The 22,228-nt window shown below is 33.3% G+C and overlaps 2 protein-coding genes across 2 annotated transcripts; both read left to right on the top strand.

Annotated features, from left to right (window-relative positions):
• The first annotated feature begins 2,974 nt into the window (after positions 1-2,974).
• LOC112716089 (homeobox-leucine zipper protein ATHB-8) lies at positions 2,975-9,678 on the top strand. Its single transcript, XM_025767938.3, has 18 exons — positions 2,975-3,561; positions 4,160-4,322; positions 4,629-4,732; positions 5,322-5,412; positions 6,286-6,381; positions 6,460-6,573; positions 6,662-6,745; positions 6,836-6,991; positions 7,085-7,159; positions 7,325-7,431; positions 7,521-7,716; positions 7,796-7,981; positions 8,083-8,163; positions 8,251-8,385; positions 8,472-8,797; positions 8,871-8,970; positions 9,104-9,253; positions 9,353-9,678. Exons 1-18 carry the CDS (start codon positions 3,338-3,340, stop codon positions 9,497-9,499), a joined length of 2,535 nt encoding a protein of 844 aa, XP_025623723.1. The 5' UTR covers positions 2,975-3,337; the 3' UTR covers positions 9,500-9,678.
• Positions 9,679-14,810: 5,132 nt separating this feature from the next.
• LOC112717800 (uncharacterized) lies at positions 14,811-16,291 on the top strand. Its single transcript, XM_025769740.1, has 3 exons — positions 14,811-14,966; positions 15,337-15,928; positions 16,011-16,291. The coding sequence occupies exons 1-3, from the start codon at positions 14,811-14,813 to the stop codon at positions 16,289-16,291; spliced, it is 1,029 nt and encodes a 342-aa protein (XP_025625525.1).
• The last annotated feature ends 5,937 nt before the right edge of the window (positions 16,292-22,228 follow it).

Here is a 22,228-nt window from a genome sequence, read left to right as displayed (position 1 = left end):
ACAAGGTGATTAGTATGGCTTTGTCCTCGGAAAAAGAGCTCTGAAATATTTTTGAGTTGCAACGACTGTCTATGCCCTCCACCAATAGTGGCTCTTGGATTCCCCTCTCAGTGGGTACCTTTAAGATTAATTGTGATGCTAGCTATCCTGGCAATGGTACTCGAGTTGGTTTTGCTTGTGTTAGCAGAGATTGGAAGGGAAGGTGGCAACGAGGCTGTTTGGGAACAATTGAGAGTCGTAGCATTTTGCAATAAGAGTTGTTTACTATTTGGAGAGGCTTTCTTTTAGCATAGGACTCGGGACAAAGAGACATTATATGTGAGACAGACCGTGTGGAGGCTTTTACTATTGTCAATAATTTACAGGATTGCTCTGGGTTTATTGATCTTTTGGTGTTCAAAATCCGAGATATCATGTCTTGGAAATGGCGTGCTAATCTCCGGTTGATCTTGAGAGATGCAAATATAGTAGCAGACATCATGGCAAAGATTGCAATGAGGACCCATTCTCCTCAAGTGGAGCTTCCGTTGCCTTGAAAGGAGTTTGAAAGTAGTATTCAGCGAGACTTCCTTTCTTAAGCAATTTCTTGTTTATTTTTTTCTTTTTAGTTGTTATTTATTTTCTTTTAAATTACCAAAAAAAAACCTAATATATATACATCTCGTATTTAATTTAATTGTATTGTTATAAATACAAATATTTTAGAAATTAAATCTAATCAAGTTGGTTCAGTTACTAATAGGTCCAACAAAAAATCATTCATACAAAACGAACATGAATTACACTATTCTTCTTTTGTGGTTGCTTTAAGTTTATTTTTCTCTTTTTGTTTATTCTTCTTCTTTTTTTTTTGTTACTTTTTGTTTTTTTTTTCTTCTTTTTCTCTATTTTGCTTTATTAATAGTGTCTCTCTTCTAAAGAAGAAAATTAAGAGAATGAGAAAGAACAAAATAAAATGAAATAAAAAATTGTAAAATTCTATAAAAAAAAATAAAAATATAAAAATTTATGAAGTTGGATAGAGATAATTGTAAAGGTACTCAAAATAACTACAAAAACAAAAGAAAAAGAAGGAAAAGGAGAAAAAAAAATAACTACAAAAATAAAAAGAAAAAGAAGGAAAAGGAGAAAAAGGAGGTGGAAGAGGATAAAAAATGCAAAATTTTAATATTATTGCTTATAAAGTTATGTGTTTTTTTTTTATATTTATTGTTCAAGACAAAAAACAAATATTTATGTAAAGTTGAATACAAAATAATTATATATACAAAATAAAAAATAAAAAGATTTTAATTGTAAAAAATAGTAGTATTTTTACTACACAAATAGTAGTATTGCTATCTCTATGCTTAACTCACATACAAACAGTAGTAGCGTAAATATATACACACACAGTAGAATACGATGCTTAACCCACATCATATACATATATTTATAACATGGGTTAAGGTTTTGGTAGAATATTCCGTATACGTTCAAAAATATATAAATATAATAGTAATAGAAGTAGAAGTGTGCATAAAGTTATACAGTACTGGTGAATCACAAGAAATTAAATTAACCAGCTTAGCTAGCCCGCATGCAAACAACCCTAATTATGCTGTCTCTGATGCGCATTCAAATCTATCAAACACCACCAACAAGATATATCATATTCATGAGGCGACACAAACATAATTATGGGGTCGAAATAAATCATGAGCTCGCTTCTATATATAGTTAAATACTATATAATAACCAGTATTCCTTAATTCCTCCATACAGAAACTACATACATACATACATACATATATATATGTACGTACGCAAGTACAAAAATATAGATTCTCAAGCTAATTGATTAAAGAACATCTGTATCTATCAATCTAGGAAATTTTCTGTGCTTCGAATAATCAAATCCAGTGTTTTCAAATATATTCTACAAAATGTATTTTGCTTTTTATATGTATATAAAAGACCATTAGTTGATTCATGTAGCATTGCTCTTCGTAGTTTTCATATAGGGACGACAAACAAATATACATTAAATGTTGGTGGGTAATCATGGCATCAGTTTGAGTTAAATTTTTTTATATTTCGTGCTTAACAAATGCATCAAGTAGTTTAGTAACCTGATAATAATTGTAAGAAAAACAATAAAAATTAGAAAAACAATAGATATATGCACGATTGTTGTCAGCGATATTTTTATACATTATTTATCATTTATTTGAAGGAAGCACATTTTTTTCTTGTTAGCGGGTGATTATAAGGAGAAATCTTAATAGTGATGTATGGGATTCAAGACGTGCATTGATTTGATTCTTGAGGTTTAAATCGCATTATTTTTTTCTTCGAAATTGAACTTCGAATATCAGTGGTTTTTCAATCCTCTTTTAACAGTGACTCAACAAACAGAGTAATAAACTAACTCTCTTGTCACGTTGGACAATAATAGTAAAATGGCGTTATTTGTTTTTGGCCTCCAATCAAAGCAAAGACGTGCAATTAAAAGTGTGTGCAAATGATTTTACATGGCCGTGACTATTGTTTTCATTGTGCGCAAAAAAAAAAAGTCGTCATTTCACCATTCTCTACCTATATTTTTCCAATGTGATAAAAAAGTGTTAATTCATCATTTGTTTACTGAGTTACTGTAAAAAAAAAAAAAAAAAGCCGAAAGAATATTATGGTGCTTGAAATTTAATCTAAAAAATAACAATATAGTGCAATTAAAGCTTTAAGAATGAAGTTGGTATAGGACGTGAATGTTAGGATCTAGTTTGAATATTTAGTCGATTATAAGAGGAAACAAAAAAAGAAAGATATAAAAGGGTGTGGGATTTGGTGGAGAGTATGTAGTGGTTTTGGGAATTATAGAGCACGCGTGGTGAAGGAGAGTGTGGGTGGCAATTTATTTATTTCCCTATTAGCCCAATGTGATGAGTAGTGGTGATAAGAGAGGGTGTTGGAAAGTGCCAAAACAAATAAAGTAGTAGTGCAAGAAAAGCAACAGCCGAACCAGCTCAAAAGTTTTGATTATTATTTGTGTGTGATATTTGGGGGTAGTAGATCAGAGCACCCCACCCCCACCCCATCTCTCTTATAATAAGCAATAAGCTACCCCATTCATGTGGTGTATGTCACAATCCCAATATACCCTCTCTCTCTCTCTCTCCCTTTCAAATTAAAGAATGTTATGAGAAACCACAATAAACTCTAGTCTGATAAGTGAATAGTATAGTAGTAGTAGTAGTGGTGGTTTTGGTCTTCCATCTGATGCGATTCTGGAGGTGTTTAAAGAGAAAGGAGTAAGCAAGGGATAAAGGAAGGTAGGTAGGGAGGGAGGGAGGGAGAGATGATGGCGGTGAGTTCGGGGAGCAAAGAAGGAGGAGGGAGTAAGGTGATGATGGACAACGGCAAGTACGTGAGGTACACGCCGGAGCAGGTGGAGGCACTGGAGAGGCTCTACCATGAATGCCCCAAACCAAGCTCCCTTCGCCGCCAGCAACTCATCAGAGACTGCCCTATTCTCTCCAACATCGAGCCCAAACAGATCAAAGTCTGGTTCCAAAATCGAAGGTATTTCTTTCTTCTTATGCCTATACTATACTTACACCTTTTCTCTTCATTTTATACAATACGTTAAGCTTTTAAATGTCTTACCTTAAACATCTTATTACATACAAACGTGATACAAGTATGCTCAACATTTTCATCGTTTTCCTTCAATATTAGCTCCCTCTACTCAACTTTTCCTTTCATATATTATTAGGCTTATATATACTGCATCAACTTACATATCCAAAACATATATGAAACCAAACTTCTTGTTTTTTTAAATACAAATCTGAATCATTCGGTTTCATGCGTCTATGGAATTTCACTTAACGGAAATGATACACCATCAAAAGATTGGTGTAAAATGTTTTTTTTTTTCTATTTTTCTTTGGCAGCCCAGCTAATTTTTCCAAGTTCCTAATTATTTTCTTTACTCTCTGTGTCTCATGATCTGTATGTTGATAATACTTGCAAGTTTCAGCTACATAGATAGATAGATGCAGCATTTAGAAAGAGACCTTTAAATATGGCAATAAATAAAAGGTTTTAATTATTATAGCATAGCGGCAATGAAATACACAAGTGTAATGATGGTTATTTTGATGACAAAAAATTAAAGATGCCGAGAGAAGCAGCGGAAAGAGGCGTCACGGCTGCAAGCTGTAAACAGGAAGCTGACAGCAATGAATAAACTGCTGATGGAGGAAAACGACAGATTGCAGAAGCAAGTCTCTCACCTCGTCTATGAGAACACCTTTTTCCGCCAACACACTCAACAAAATGTATGTATTATATTCTTACAACATCAACAATATCTTGTGTAATCCTATTCTAAATCTTTCTTAAAACAAATAAACAATCCCTTTTTCTATACTTAAAACAAAATCCAATCATGCTACTTTTGTTCACAACTTTGGTTGAATGAAAACTAACCTAGCTTGTAGCTACCCTCTTTTCTTTCTTTTTTTCTCTTTAAAGTTCTTGCCTTTTTAATATAAACATCATTTTCAGTATATCTGTATTGTTGTTATTAGCATCTTACACAAATTAAAGACACTAATTCGATTAATTTCTCTTGTGTTTTTCAGCAGGCGGCGCTTGCCACCACAGACACCAGCTGTGAGTCGGTGGTAACAAGCGGTCAGCGCAACTTGACACCTCAGCATCCGCCAAGGGATGCAAGCCCTGCAGGGTAAGTTCAACAGTGAACTGAAGTATGTGCAATGAATTCTCTTAATTTCTTGTAAAAAAAGTATGTGAAAAAAACATTGAATAATAAAAAATCACATTTAATTAAAGGGTATAATTAAAAAATTTAAGAAAACCTATTTCTGACTAATTATAAAAAAATAAGTAGAATATTATAAATATATATTAGATAAAAAAAATAGTTTAATGCACAAATATTTTGTGTTAATACATATTTCGTGATAACGTAAGTCTAGAAAAAGATCATACCTAAAAAATATAATGTATATAATATAATTTAATAATTACATTGATAATTATTTTTATGGCTTAAACTTGTAATCTTAAAATTTCATAGGAATTACTTAATTGTTATTCCAAATCTTCCCTTCATATATATGTTTTAGATAAAAAAAAAGGCCTTTTTAGATGTATAGTGAAATTTTATAAATTTTGGTAGTTCAGGACTTAAAGGGTGGTTGTTGGTGTTTTGTCTGGATGGTATGTTGCTGTATGTTTTATATTCTGTCTGAAGAAGGCTACACCTATGGGAATATTCTTTCATAGTGCTTTGGGTTTTGTTTGTCTTTCAGACTTTTGTCGATTGCAGAGGAGACTTTAGCAGAGTTTCTATCAAAGGCCACTGGAACCGCTGTGGAGTGGGTCCAAATGCCTGGGATGAAGGTTACTACTTTTCTCTTTGCTTCTTCTCTTTCTCTCTCTCTCTCTCTCTCTCTCTCTCTCTCTCTCTCTGTCCGTTTGTGACAAGTACATGCACCCTTTAAATTAATCTCCATCTCCATAACCAAAGCAACTTGTTTTTTAGCTCATTTAATTTCTGGTGTGACACATGACACATATATCATCATCATCATTATCTCATGCTTTTGTTATATGTTTCGTTGCTTTCCTCTGATCCTCTCAGCTTACTTTGTTTATTTGTTTCTTCCTTACTCTCTTATATATAAATTCGTGCGATTTTGCATGTAAATAATAGGTAGCACGATGTACTGCATGTATTTCTTTATTTGTTATGTAGCTTAGTCTGAACAGCATCTTTGTGACGTACCATCAATCCTATTTTGAAGCCACAATCCATCATTATGATTCTTGTAGTTCCGTACAAAAAAGATACACATCTTGGAGGGTTGATTTATTGTGTTTCAAAACTTTCAAATCACTTAAATAACATAACATTTTGTACTCTCGTTCTGCCTCTTCCATAAAGTTGAATACACATATTTTTCTACCGTTTGCATTAATAAAAGTAGGTAGATACTACAATGAAGACTTTATAATTGTCTTCATGTGAAAATATTTTCTTTTGACCTTTGGATGATGGATTGGATGGTTAGATTTTGATATTTATAAAAGTGTTGTCTTTATTTAAAGTGTGGCTAAATAAATAAATCACACTTTTGAATAAAGCATCTTCATAAAAAGATGTTTTTGCCATCTTCATTTGGGTAGTTGCCATAAAAATAAGGAATATATTTTTCCTTAAGTAATGCATAATATATACAATGTAACAGTTTCTTTGTTAACATGGTGGTGCAGCCTGGTCCGGATTCCATTGGAATCGTTGCTATTTCTCATGGTTGCCCTGGAGTGGCAGCACGTGCATGCGGCCTTGTGGGTCTAGAACCTGCCAGGGTAAGTCCTTCCTTATTCCTATCAATGGTGATGAAGCATTGATACCTACTGAATACATGTGTTTGTGTGTATATATAGGTTGCAGAAATACTCAAAGATCGGTTATCATGGTATCGTGATTGCCGAACCGTGGATGTTCTAAATGTAATGTCCACGGGAAATGGAGGAACCATTGAACTTCTTTACATGCAGGTATACTATATACTTATCGGATATAATTGTCTTAACAATTTGCTACTTAGTTCACATTGTTTCAACCACTGCCATGTTTTTTATTTAGTTATATGCTCCAACAACCTTGGCACCTGGCCGTGACTTCTGGTTGCTGCGCTACACATCTCTTTTGGAGGATGGTAGTCTTGTGGTATGTTACTAATTAACACACACAGTTTTATAGTAACGGATATTTTGGAATGTAATAAACTTTTATTTTTGACGTGTTTGACAATTTCAGGTGTGTGAAAGATCACTTAACAACACTCAGAACGGTCCTGCTATGCCAGCAGTGCAGCATTTTGTTAGAGCAGACATGATGCCAAGTGGGTATCTTATTAGGCCTTGTGAAGGAGGAGGGTCCATTATTCATATTGTTGATCACATAATCTTAGAGGTATGTAAATGTAAATGTAAATGTAAATTCTCTTTAATTTGTTCTGTGTTCTTGGTAATTGACAATCAACTAACTAACTAACTTCCTCACCAGCCATGGAGTGTACCTGAAGTTTTGCGTCCACTTTATGAATCGTCAATGCTACTTGCTCAAAGAACAACCATGGCGGTAATACTCCATCCGCTTCCAAATATCCATTAATTTAGTCATAATAAAGACTCAAATGCAGTTGTTTTCATGTGAAGTTATAATTAAGAACCGCAACTGCAAGTGAGTTTCTCTCTTTAGTCATTAACAGATGGAATTTTGCTTAACTGGTTTGTAATCATGCAGGCTTTACGGCATTTAAGGCAGATATCTCAAGAAGTTTCTCAGCCAAGTGTGTCAGGATGGGGAAGAAGGCCTGCGGCTCTACGCGCGCTTAGTCAGCGATTGAGCAAGTTTGTTCCTATTAGTATAATCCTCCTTCACGGTTATGTTTCTTTGAAAGTACTTGACTAATTAAACTTGAATTTTCCTTGTCTTGCAGGGGATTCAATGAAGCAGTTAATGGTTTTACTGATGATGGGTGGTCCTTGTTGGAGAGTGATGGCATTGATGATGTCACCCTTCTTGTGAACTCATCACCTAGCAAGATGATGGGAGCAAACCTCGGCTACAATGGTGGTGGATTCGCATCTGTCACTAGTTCTGTGCTTTGTGCCAAAGCATCCATGTTGTTGCAGGTAAATCTTAATCATTTCAGATCACAAGTTATTGTGTTGGAGAATTGTGCCTTAACTAACTTTTCAGCTTTCTTTGTAGAATGTCCCTCCAGCAATTCTTCTTAGATTCTTGCGGGAGCACCGGTCTGAGTGGGCTGATAGCAGCATTGACGCTTATTCGGCTGCCGCCATCAAAGCTGGTCCCTGTAACTTGCCTGGTGTCCGAGCAGGCGGTTTCGGGGGTCAGGTCATTCTTCCATTGGCTCACACAATTGAGCATGAAGAGGTAAGTTATTGTTCCATATTTTGATATAACTATCTCATTTATTTTGTCTCCTTCAAGATTATAATTTAATTATTGCCTATTTTGGACATCTAAAACTACAGTTCATGGAGGTGATTAAGCTTGAAAACATGGGTTACTATAGGGATGATATGACTATACCTGGTGATGTTTTCCTCTTGCAGGTAAGAAATATATATATTTGAATATTTTTTTTATTTAAGATTATCCATAGCTAAAAAGCTTGCTAATATGGTTGCATTTGTGAGCAGCTCTGCAGTGGAGTGGATGAGAATGCAGTTGGCACAAGTGCAGAACTCATATTTGCTCCCATTGATGCATCCTTTTCTGATGATGCACCAATTTTACCTTCCGGCTTTCGCATCATACCTCTCGATTCAACCTCGGCAAGTCTTGTTTCATCTTAGACCTATGAGTGTCCTGTTCCGGAAAAAATTGGTTCATGATTTTGATCCTCTTTGTGATATTGCAGGATGCCGCTAGTCCTAACCGGACGCTTGATCTGGCGTCGGCGCTGGAAGTTGGAACAGCAGGGAGCAAAGCTGGCGGAGAAAACTCAAGCCATTCCGGGAGCACAAAGTCGGTGATGACAATTGCATTTCAGTTTGCATTTGAAGTCCATCTTCAGGACAACATTGCAACCATGGCTAGGCAGTATGTTAGGAGTATCATTGCATCTGTTCAAAGGGTTTCACTAGCCCTTTCGCCGTCCCGATTCGGTTCTCAAAATGCTTTCCATTTGCCTCCTGGTACCCCTGAGGCACAAACACTTGCTAGGTGGATTTCTAGCAGCTATAGGTTTGTGTCCACACTCGCCAATTTTGAACCTTCAATGACTCTGCTCTATATTGATGTATGTTACTCTTTTTAGATTCTATCTTGGGGTAGAACTGTTGAAGAGTGAGGGCAATGAACCCATTCTCAAATCTCTTTGGCATCACACTGATGCTGTTTTGTGCTGCTCTCTCAAGGTAGATTTCCATTTCTGACATGAACACTTAATGGTGAAAATTCACGAGCAGTTGTTTTCATATGAAGTTAATTCATATTAAATGATTTGACATGTCATGTAATGGTTCTTAAATATTTGAATTTGGATGGCAGGCATTACCTGTTTTCACTTTTGCAAATCAAGCTGGCCTTGACATGCTAGAAACAACTTTGGTTGCACTTCAAGACATCACTCTTGAAAAGATCTTTGATGACAATGGAAAGAAAACTCTGTGCTCTGAGTTCCCCCAGATAATGCAGCAGGTATTTCTATATCTACTCATAATCAATAAAAATGCGACTTGACAGGTCGAAACAAGTGCTTCTTCTGCTTGATTGATAACGTGATTTTGGTGGATGCAGGGTTTCATGTGTATACAAGGTGGGATATGTTTGTCGAGCATGGGAAGGCCAGTGTCATATGAGAGAGCAGTGGCATGGAAAGTCTTGAATGAAGAAGAAACGGCTCACTGTATCTGCTTCATGTTCATCAATTGGTCCTTTGTCTGATTAAAATTATAAATTTTATTAGGATGTAGGCATGTAGAAACAGCACAGATCAGAACAACAATAGTCTCTCTCTTTTGTTTTGACCTTATATTAATTACTTGCAGAATCGTCACTAGAATATGCTATAATATTATGATTGTGGCCATATATAGATATATACTGATAAGTGCTGCCTCTCACTCTCTATTTTTCCAAATTATACGCGGTCTTCTTTATTGGCAAAAGTATATACTAATTTTCTGAAATGAAAATTATAATTTTTATATTTTATAAAATAAGGATACTGTTGTATTATATATATATATATATATATATATATATATATATATATATATATATATATATATATGATACTAATCAATATATAAGTATTACCCTTGTTATTCTTGAGAGGTCACGTCAAACCAATATTATTATAGTAATAATATTATTCGAGGATTTCTATATCGAAAATCTAAAATCCGTAAAAATTTAATTTATTGGCTTATACAGGAAGACAAATCTCTATATATAACTGAACAGAATGCTACATAAACGGTTACATAACTAACAATAAAGGATTAGATCTTGCATCAATGGCTTCTGGTCTTGGATGTACCTCTAGCTGTGCATACCCCCGTTATTTATTTCTCCATACAAGAACTTATGACACACACTTGAGAGATGAATTCGAACACAAGCAAGTACAACTATAAACTGAAAATATATTACATTTATGCTACGTCTTAGATTCATTGAACTGTTGACGTTAACAACACATATGGCTTTTTAACTGTTCATAGATATATCATTATGTGGGTGCCGCTGTAATGGATATACAATGAGCATGTCAAGCATTTAGAGGAGAAATGAACTTATTGGTTTATGAATGGTGTAGAGTTTTATGGTGTTTACCTATTATTTGTAAGGCCGTCAAATAAGCTAAAGTTATTGGGACAGCTCATTTATCCGTTTAAACAGACGGATTTTGCCAATAAAATTAAGTTCATTAAAATTTTGGTCTGATTATACCAAAAAATGACGGGTTAGATGGACTATCTCGCGATTAAACGGGCAGGTCGTTTAATTTTTTTATATTTTTTGTAAAAAATAGTATTTTTGTGCAATATTTTTCTTGACTCGAAACGAAAAATTTGACCCATCAACTAAAGAAATACTATTTTTTTTAAGGTTTTTGACCTAAAAATAATTTTTTTTCAAAATATTTTTAAAAAATAAAATAAAAAGATAAACGGACCAACCTATTTAAGTTATCGAGTAAACTATAATCAATCTGGATTGAAAAATTATGACCTATGAATAAAACAAATTTAAATAAATTATCCTGTTTAACTCACTAACTTAAATAGATCGGACTTAAAATAGGCTGGACTGACCCTGTTTGACAACCCTAATTATTTATTTGTGGTGTTATTAGTAACTATCTTGTTAGACTACTTGATCATAGTCTAGGGCACGGATTTCATGTGCCGCATATGTTTGGCATTTCGGTATGCATAGCACTTAAATTTGGCATACCGGTGTGCCAAAAAATGAGAATCGTTAGATCTTTCTTATTTTTTTATTTGACGGTATAGATTATTTGTTACTTCTTTCTTTTGATTGGCTATTGACTGCTTTTGTATCAGAGGGGTTATTTTGTAAAATTTAATTTTTTGTTGGTTTTTTTTGTTAGATTCAAAAACTAATGGGGTTATATAGAAAAATTTATGAATTCTTAAGTTGAAATTGATTACAGTTAATGATTGTATATTTTGTTAACTAAGACTCTTTCTTCTTAATTACCAAATTGGAACAAAAATACACACTCTCTCACCGTCGTATTACAGCGCACTCAGCTACCTCCACCGGGGGAGTGAGCTCACATTTTGGGTCGTTCCAACCCGAATAACGATTAAATGCGGTTACGGGTTCGAATCATCAAGCTTCTTGCATGGAGTTGGGTCGACCCGAATGGACTGGCAGAGCGCATGCGCTATCCTATCCAGCAAGGTCGACTCTCAGAACGAGGACTCAAACGTCGCAGCAGCTGCTGGAGAGAACATAGCCATAGCCGCCGTGAACGGCCACAAATCTGCTGTAACAGACCTCCGGCGAAAAAACGCTTTCTCCAAAGCCGCTCACGATTTCCGACCTATCACCAGCACCGATGCACAGCTTACAGCTGCGCGTGGCATACCAGGAAAAGTTCTAGACCCACAATAACCTTGTAGCAAGGAGAGCGAAATTCACAACAAGATCCTCTTTTTAATTCATTTGAAAAATTAAAATTAATTAATCCTTTGAAATTTTAATGAATAGTTGTGTTGGATTTGTTAGATAATTACCATTTTGAATTTTTTGTTAAACAAAAAGCCAAAAGTAAGGTTGGTCAGATTCGTTTACTGGTCATTAATTTTTGAAGTTTTGATACGAATGAAACACTTTATGAAAAAAAAATCATAAATGAATTTTACATTCTAAATTAATCTTATATTCTAAACTAGTTATTATAAAAAGTGTGTGTTTGGATTAGAGTTTGCAAACAAAATTTTGTATAAAATTAATTTTATAAATTTGATTTTGATAAAATGTGAGTTGGTGTTAACGTGATTTATGTTTAGTAATTTTGTATCAAAATGGATTATAATAAAATAAATGTTGTTTGGATTACATTATTTAAAATTACGTTTAAAAAAATTACTAAAAAAGACATGAATTTATATCATTCAAATTTATATTATTTTAACACTTTTTAACTATAATTACTTTTAAAAAAAATTTTAAATTTATGTATTAAAAATTAATACCCTTTTGTTATAATTTGTTAGTATTCTTCTTTAGTACTCTTTTTGTATTTAATTATATCTTCTTAATAAAATTTATATTATAAAAATTAATAATAATAAATAAAATATATACTAATTTAAAAATACATAATAAAAAATACACAAAATTAAATAAAAAATAAAGTTCTATAAAAAAAGATGTATTAATAAAAATAATTAAAAAAATATACCAATAATGAATACTAAAAATTCTATTAAAAAAATACAAGTGAAGATAAAAAAAGAGTAAATTCCCTTTCCGGTCCCTAACGATTTGGTCGATGGACTTTCCACCCCCTAAAAAATCTAAATACCCAAATCGATCCCTATCTATTATGATTTCAGTACGTTCCAGTCCCTGCAACCGAATCCGACCAGGTAACTAGCTGATGTGTCAGTAACTTGTCCACTGGGTTTCTCTCCTTCATAATTGGGACAAATCGCCCCCTGTACCTTTGTTGAAACGTTGCGTTTCATTATGAGCGTTATTCCATAAAACACCTTCTTCTCCCTCTTCATTTACATTTGGCCCTAACTCTGAAACCTTTCTCCTTCCCTCCAAAAGAGCGTTACGTTGAGGACGTGCGATCGTGCTGCACCACTGTATGGGAAGACATTGGAAGCATTTGGCAAGTTTCTTTGAAACAGTAAGCAATCTTTCGATCTCTTCTACTTACTTTATCTTTCACTGTAGTCAAATTGAGGAGTGTGTCAGATAGTGGGAGTGAAATTAGCTTTGATAACTCAGTTCTCCTCTGCATGGTGATTATGGGTGGATGGGGTGAAGCACTAGCTTTGTTTGATGAGTTAGGGTTGTTGCGAAACTATAATAGTGATGTTAACTTTGAAAGTTTCTACCTTTCTGCTTTTAGATGAGTTAAGAATTCTTAACTGATAGATATTTTAGTCTATTTGCTGTTGATTAAGTTTGAAGTTTAGCTCTGTTACTGAGTTATAGTTTAGATTTTTACAGATGTATGTGTTTGTTATTCCTGTTTTTCATCATGGTGGAATACTCAAGAAAGATCCAAATAGAGTGTTACGGTACGTAGATAGAAAGATTGAGAAATTTGCACCTATGGATGTTGATTTTGTCAACAAGAATGACTTGGAAGAACTCTTCAGGGGATTAGGTTATCTAGAATACAAAGAAATTTACTGGCTTGATCCAGCAGCAAGAAACCTGGAGTTTGGGCTTCATATCCTTAAGGGTGACCAGGATATTAATGACATGTGTGAAGCCACCCAAAGTTGTCCAGATAGAAATGAGTTCTACATCTACTTTGAGCACCCGGTAAATCAATCAATGGCAGTCGAACCAGAGAAAGATCCCGTTGTGGTCACAGAGGAATCCTCATCGGATGATGGATACGAGAGTGCTGAGGATGAGGCCTACAAGCCTCCTCATCCTAGTTATAAGAGTGATAGTAGTGATATTAAGTCACCAAAAAGACATGGAAAAAAAACAAAAGAAAAAGCATCAGTGTCTCCATCAAACAAGAAGAAAGTGTCACCTAAGAAAAATGGTAAGAAATCATCAAAGAGGTATACTGGAAGGAGGAAGAAGAGACATGTGCTATACGGTGAATCTAGTAAAGGAAATCGAACTGAGACACCTCCTAGTGGGTTGGGTTCTGCCCAATGGCCAGTAGAAACAGATATGGGAGGGCCAGTAGAAGATGAACTAGGAGGTCCAGCAGTGGTTAATGAGAAGAGTGACAGTGATGACTACAACTATGAATATGCTTCTGAAAAGTGTCATACCCCGGTATCTTCTGAGGATGAGAGGACAATGCACGTACTTGATTTCAATGAAGAAAATGAATATGGAGAGGTTCAGTTTGAGCTTGGAATGCAATTTTCGAGTATGGAGAGATTTAAGAAGGCCTTGAAGGATGTATTTGTCTGGGATGGAAGAGATTGCATATATATCAAGAATGAAAAGGAGAGGGTCAAGGCTAGATGTGCGGAGGAGAACTGCCCATGGTTAATATATGTGGCAAGGAACTCAAAAATAATGGCATTTGAGATAAAAACATTTCACAACAAGCATACATGTGGAAGGGATTATGGAAGCAATTTGGCCGATAGGGCATGGGTCACAGATAAGCTGGAAAAAAGATTGGCAACACAGCCTAAGCTGACACCGAGGGAAGCAACGAAGCATATGAAACAGGACTACAATGTTCAGGTCCATCCAAAAATGATCCAAAGGGCTTTGAAAGCAGCTAGGAAAATTGTTGTTGGGAATTACAAAGCACAATATGGGAAGTTGTGGGATTATTTACAAGAGTTGCACAGGAGTAACCCAGGCAGCACGACTGACATGTGTGTTGACCCAATTCCGCAATCTCTACCGCCGTTTGACAAAATTTACATAATTTGAAAAAATTTGCATATGCTTAGATGCGTGCAGAAATGGGTTTGTTAAGGGTCGTAGACCACTAATAGGCCTAGATGGATGCTTTTTAAAGGGGTATTATGGAGGCCAACTCCTAACTGCAATGTCACTTGATGCTAACAACCATGTATTCGTTATTGCATATGCTGTTACAAGAGCAGAAAATACAGAGAACTGGATGTGGTTCTTAACTCAACTTCAGGATGATTTGGGAGACCATCAAGTGCGCGGATGGAATCTCATGTCCGACCAACAGAAGGTAACAACATTTGCCAACCTATTCTGATATTGTTTATAATTCTGCAGAGTATAGTTGGATTATAGTGTAGATATTGTTTAGATTATTAGATATTGTTTTATAAATACAAGTCTGCACAAGATAATTGTCTTATTAGATATAGACTTCTGTTGCACATGTTGGATTATAATTAGATGTTTGTAACACTTATAATTGGCATGCCATTTTCAGTTTTATAAATGCAATTCTGCACAATATAATTGACTTATAATTAGTTTATGACTTATAATTGGTTTATACCAGTGACTTCTATTGCCAGCAATTGGTGTATAATTAGATGTCCGTAGCAATTATAAATGACTTATATTTGGTTTTTAAACCAAACTTGCAGGGACTTATGCGTGCAGCAAAGGAAGTCATGCCCTATGCACACCATAGAAATTGTGTGTTGCACATTTGGAAGAATCTTCAACAAAAATTCAATAACAAACAGGTAAAGGGACTGTTATGGCATGCTGCCAAGTGCACTACTCAGGTGCAGTTCAAAGCATCAATGGAGAAGTTTAAAAGTGAGTGCCATGGAGGATGGGAGTATATGAATCAATTTGACCCAACAGCTTGGTGCAAGGCATATTTCAGTCATGGTCCGAAGAATGACAGCCTCACCAATAACATGTGTGAGGTTTGGAATTCTATGATAGTTGAGGCTAGGGAGAAGCCGATTCTAACAATGTGTGAAGAGATAAGGTGTACAATAATGAAAAAGATGGCCAAGCACAAGAGGATTCTAGGGAGGTGCACTGGGAAACTGGCACTAGTGCAGCAGTGGAGACTTGACAGGCACATTAAACCACAGAGTCATAAATGGAATGCACAATGGAGCGGAGATAATAACAAGGTTCTATTTGAAGTTACTAGGAGAAAACACAAGGGTGTCAATCTCCAACAACATACATGCACTTGCAATGCATGGCAGTTAACAGGTAAACATTAATTATAATTCTTGTCTTGTTATTTTCACAATTTTTAGCGCATCATATTCATGTTTTTATTGCTGTTGTATAGGGATGCCATGTGTCCACACAGTTGCTGCTATCTCTAAGTTGAGAATTAAGGCTTCCGAAGACTTTGTGAGCCCTTATCTCACTATGGATGCTGTGAGGAAAACATATGACTTGTGTGTAAATCCGGTGAACAGCGAAAAATTTTGGGAGAAGACAGACCATCCAAAGCCACAACCCCCCAGGATAGTAAGACCAGCTGGTCGTCCAAAGAAACGCAGGACTGAATCCGGTGCACCCCCTCCCCCTCCAGTGATTGGCGACAAAGTGAGAAGAACTTTTTAGGTAATGTGTAGCAAATGCAGGGAGAAGGGGAATTATTATAAAACATGCAAGGGAGCACCAGCTAAACCCGACTGGCAACCAAAAAAGAAGAAGACAAAAGCAGCTAGCAAAGCTTTGGTTGTGATGACTAAAAATTTAGCTCCTGCCCCTCCCCCTATAGGGAATGTGGCTGGTATTGATGGTGGTGTACATAACATACATGTTGAAGAACCTGAACTTATTCACCTGGATCCTCTTGTAAGTTTTTTTCTTTGGACAAGTATTTTGTAACTCGTATACATTTTGGGTTGTGTCTTTGAGTATTCACAATGAGTTATATTTGAAAACATATGTGGCTGCGAAACATGTTTCTATCATACAGGATACGGCTAGGAAAAACAAGAAAAAAATGCCAAAGAAGCCGCATGTAGAGCCAGATGAGATAAACATTTCACAAAATGCCCCAACTGTAGAGGTAAATAGACACACCATAGTTCTTAACTTTTTTTTAAACACAAAAGATGTAGTTTTGGAGCCCAAATGTGATTCATTATTGTTTTACCAGGTTCCAAGAATTGATCAAACTACTCCAATGAATCAGGCCACAACTCAGGCATCAAAGGCTCAGCCCCATTATGCAGCATCAAAGTTTAGGCCCAAACAGAGTGTTAGAAGGCCCCCAGGTCCTCCAGTGCAACCCAACAAACCTCCTCACAATATACAAGCCCAACCAGAAGGACAAGGCTTAGAGAGAACCTCTCATGCAATCTCCAATGAAACTTTGGCAGCAGCTAGCACTGGGACCTCATCAAGGCTATTCAAGTTTATTCTAACTCCAGAAATGAAGCCTCTACCAAAAAAATAGTGAAAAAACTTGCTATATGGATATTATGTTGTTTAAGAAATGTAGAACTTTGGTTTAGGGGGAGACTCTATCTTAGTTATTTTGGTTATAGTGTTGATGTTATGATTAGGTTCTGATTTGAAGTCTACATAATACTCAAGGTTGATTTAGAGATACAGTCAATTTTTTTGGTTTTTGTTTTAGTATTAAGTTGAAAAAATACACATGGTCTTCTGAATGAAACTCTGGAGCAGGTCATATTTTGGAGTGAACTTTTTGTAAAATACTCATGCTTTAGTTTGTGAATCACTTAATCACTTTATATGTTAGTTTCAACTTTTATGAAACTCTCAGGAATTAGAGTTCAATTCCAAATTTCTCATAGATTTGAATATTTATTTACATTGTTATCTTCATAGACATGTGTTTCACAAACTCATAATAATACAATATGATAATATCTCAATACACTATTTTAAATTCTAATAACTACATGAAATAAAATAAATTAAGTATCACTGAATTAGAGTAAATAATCATAACATCAGTTGTTGTCTTCATACAACCTATGAATTTCAACGATAATACATTAAGTAGTTATCTTCTATTTACATAACTTTGCACACTAAATCAAATTCACATTTTTCTCGATTAACCTACTGCAAATTGATGAAATTATAAGTGTAACTGCAATTCTAATTGAAAAAATGGTTAATGTTCTACATTTACTGTTGCCTCCAAATGTTTTTTCAATTTTCTGCTTTGCCATCATTACTTCCAGTGCCTCCAATCTTTCTTCCATCGTATTCAAATTTTCAACCACACTATTCTGATTGACATAAGCTTTATGTGAATATGACTCAACATATTCATCAAGGCAAGCAAAGTATTTGCAATGTGGAGCTGCGGTCTGCAACAAATAACACTCCATGGTAATGGCAAGAAATTTTGAAACAAAACTAAAATTGAAAAATGATTACCTTAAAATAAGAGCAACCAAAAAAAAGTCTGTTCGAATTTTCTGCAGTGCTAGATTGAAACAATATTGCATATGTGCCACAATGATATCGGGGTGCTACAAATCTTTTCTTGCCTTGATTTGCCTTTTCTTCTATACTCCCAGTGGAACCCAGAGTCGGACTCCAGCATAAATTCTTCCCAGCTTCATTGCTTTCCTCCACAGTTCGTGAAGAAGAGTCTCTGACTTTCATAGCCATATTGTTCTTCAGGAGAAAACCCTTTATCTTCACTCTACACACAATGAAGACAATAAAGAATAAAGAAAAAATCCTAAATAACTATGAACACCCAGGAGATAACGCTCATAATAAAATGCAACGTTTCAAAAAAGGTACACGGGGCGATTTGTCCCAATTATGAAGGAGAGAAACCCACGTGGACAAGTTACTGACACATCAGCCAGTTACATCCGGTTGCAAGGACTTGAACGTACTGAAATCATAATAGATAGGGATCGATTTGAGTATTTAGATTTCTTATTAGGGGGTGGGAAGTCCATCGGATAAATCGTTAAGGACCGGAAAGGGCATTTACTCTAAAAAAAATTCTAAACAAAAATATCCATACTATTAATAAAAAAATAAATAAAAAATTGATAAAAATTAAAACTTAACAAAGAGTACTAATAATAATATTAAAAAATATTTGTTTGTAAAGCATAGCTATGAAAAAGAATTCAAGAACTCTACGATTGTTTTTGGTATTTCTTATTGTAGATGAGATTGAATGGTAAAATTGGTAGAATGTCAATTAATTTTTTAATTTAGGAAGTGAATGCAAAAACTAAATGCAAAAACTATAATTTGTTATAGCGTTTTGAACGCACTTTTTGTGCTTCCAACGTGTTTACCAAACACACCCTAAATAATTCGGTTCAATTAATTTTATTAATTATAGTTATATGATATCGAAAATAATTTTATTAACTATAGTAAGATATCATATAAAATTAGTAATTTTTTAGAATAATTGTATAAATTATAATAATATAATTTAAAAAATTAGTTAATTTTTTAGTAATTTTATAAATTATAGAAATGTGATATGAGAAGTTAGTACATTTTTAAAGTAATTTTATTAATTATATTAATATGATATGAGAAATTAATAATTATATTAAATTAATTTTATTAATTATAGTAATATGTCATGAAAAATTATTAATTATTAGTGTATGTTCCTGTACACTGTACGGAATAATTAATAAAAATATATAAATTTTTTATTAAAAGAGATTAAACAAAAAATATATATAATTATTATTATTATAAATATTTTATAAAATTATAATTAAAATCAAAGTTTAATTATTTTTATTGTTAAAAATATTAAAAATAATTAGTATTTATCTTAATTGATTTGGATTGATTGAGTGGTCATCTCACTGTCTACCTAAATAAGTATTAGAGTTTCGAACCCCGCTTGTGTATATAACAACTCCTTGACTAGAATCAGAGTCTTAATAAATGGAAGAAAATACGGTAAAAGAAAATAGTATTTATTTTGAAAGTAGAACAATTCTCATTGATGATAGCAATACTTATGAAGATTTGTCTTTGTTGAAATTTAACGCTGACGGTTTTATTTACTGTATCATATTCATTCGAGAAGTCAAACAATATGATCAATGTAAGTTAAAATTTTATATTTTATGACATAATTTTTAAATTTTTAAACTTATAAACTTATGTCATCACAAAAGCTATTAGATTGATTAATATTTCTTGGTAATATTACCAAAATACCGTCGTTGAGTATATTAGTTTGTGTAAAAAGAAACTATAATAATTTTTGTTATTCAATATATAATTTATTCTATTGAAAAATAAATTATTATTCCTAGATTGGTAAATATTTTTTTTATTTTTATATCATTTTATTTGACAATAATTACCATTAAAAAAAACGAATGACTACACTATCTTATAATATGATGTACAAAATAATTTTTTATTTCAAAATTAATTCTGGTTAGTGAAAAAGATTAAAAATATTTTCTTACACAAATTTAAATTTAAATTTAAATTTAGAATTGATTAACAACTCACATTTTTTAAAATTTTAATAACAAAAATAAAATTAGTTAGCTGGCTGCAAAATATTCAGTATTTAATAATTTCAATCATTTAAATTTTAGTTACCAAAAATTGAATTAAAAATTAATTATAACTTAATAATCGATAATATATATATATATATATATATATATATATATATATATATATATTAGTACACAAATAATAATATCTAACATATAATTTAATTTTTTTAATAGAGCTAATGTATAATATTAGAAAAAAAATCTTTAAAAATAGAAATAACCATGACACTTTGAATAATTAATTCAATAAAATTAAACTTAAACGAATAAGATAATTCAATTAATTATACAAATAATAGTATATTTATAAATATTAATAACAAAAATAGTCTTATTAATAAATAAGATAAATATATTTTAACTAAGTTGGACTAGTCTAGTCATCTAGTGATTAGCTTAATAACTCCAACCCTTCAACTCTAACCCTTAACATCTAACTCCCAAACTCTCATAATTAGTGTTTTGTTTTTTTTTAAATAAGATAAATATATTTTGTTACACAAATAAAAACTTCACATAAATTCTAAATTAGTAATTTTAAGAGTAATTTAATTAATTAATTATATATATATATATATATATATTGAAAATTAATAATTTTATTACATTAATTTTATTAACTATGGTTAAATGATATAGAGAATAAATTTTTCAATTAAAATTTTTGTAATATTTTTTAAAAATTGTTTTGTTTTTCACAAAATCTAATAAAAGAAAGACAAAAAAAGAGTGATATTTGTATATATAAGATAAGAGTCATATTTTTTTTTACCAATGATAGAAAACTCAAATCCAATCTCTTAAATGAGTACAGAGACATTTGAGTTATAACTCATTGTCGACAAGAGTAATATTTAGATATATAAAACATATCTTTGTATATAAATCAATATAAAATAAGATATTAATTTTAAAATATTCAGATGTGCTTACAATATTCTAATATTTGTGTCCACGTATATTTTAATATGATATCAGTATCATTTTAAAGATAATATCTAATACAAATTTTAATTTTTAATTTTTAATTTTAAGTTATTTTAGCTATTATAAAAGTAAAAATACTCAAAATTAATCCCATTAAACTGCTCAATAATTTATTTATGAAAAGATATAATTGTATTTGTATAAATGATAATTCATGGTTTAAAAGATATAATTAATGATTAAAAATTGTCGAATCTCATTTTAAGCTTTGACGGAATATTCGAAACCGCATTTGAGAGAAACAGGAACAGTGTGGGTGTGTGGCCATGGCGAATCAGCAGAATTTGAAGGAACGATGCAGAACATTCTAAACCAAGAAACTCTCAAATGGGTTTTTCTCAGTGGCAAAGGTGGTGTTGGCAAAACTACATGCAGCTCAATACTCTCATTCTTCTAGCCACTGTTCACGACTCTGATCTCATAATCTCCACCGACCTAACTCAGTGAACTCACAATCTCAGCGATGCTTTTCAACAATGATTCACAAAGACTACAAATTTGGTCAATAGTTTCACCAATTTCTATACTATGAAAGTGAATCCCACTGTTGAGCATGAGGATGTGGGCACTTTTAAAGAAATGGACGGTATGAGTCACTGAAATTTTCGGTGGAATGTGAGCAATGGACTTCAAGCATGCCCAATAAGAGGCTGCCGAAGCCACCATGACTGAGCGGAGGAGGAGAAGGAATTGGTAGCGCGACGAAGAAGCGAGGAGGAGAGGACTTGGAGATTCAGTCGTTGTTGGCGTTGGAGATAATGGAGGAGGCTGTGCACTTACGATAGCAGAGGAAGGAGAGGAAGAAAACTTGGAAGAGAATGTTAATGGCAGTAATAGATGATTAAATATGAGTATTCATTTAAAAAATAAAAAATGACCCCATTATTTTATGTGCAATTGCAAAAAAGACCCCAAAAAACAAATATTTTTATTTTGACACTTTTTAGTTGATCGGTGCGCCAAACACGTTTTTGGCGTTTCGGTGCGCTATCAGAGAGCGCGTACC

Source organism: Arachis hypogaea, chromosome 10 (assembly GCF_003086295.3).
Source record: "Arachis hypogaea cultivar Tifrunner chromosome 10, arahy.Tifrunner.gnm2.J5K5, whole genome shotgun sequence".
Taxonomy (NCBI): Eukaryota; Viridiplantae; Streptophyta; class Magnoliopsida; order Fabales; family Fabaceae; genus Arachis; species Arachis hypogaea.
Note: the sequence above shows the minus strand (reverse complement) of the source record. Positions and strands in the feature narration are given on the sequence as shown.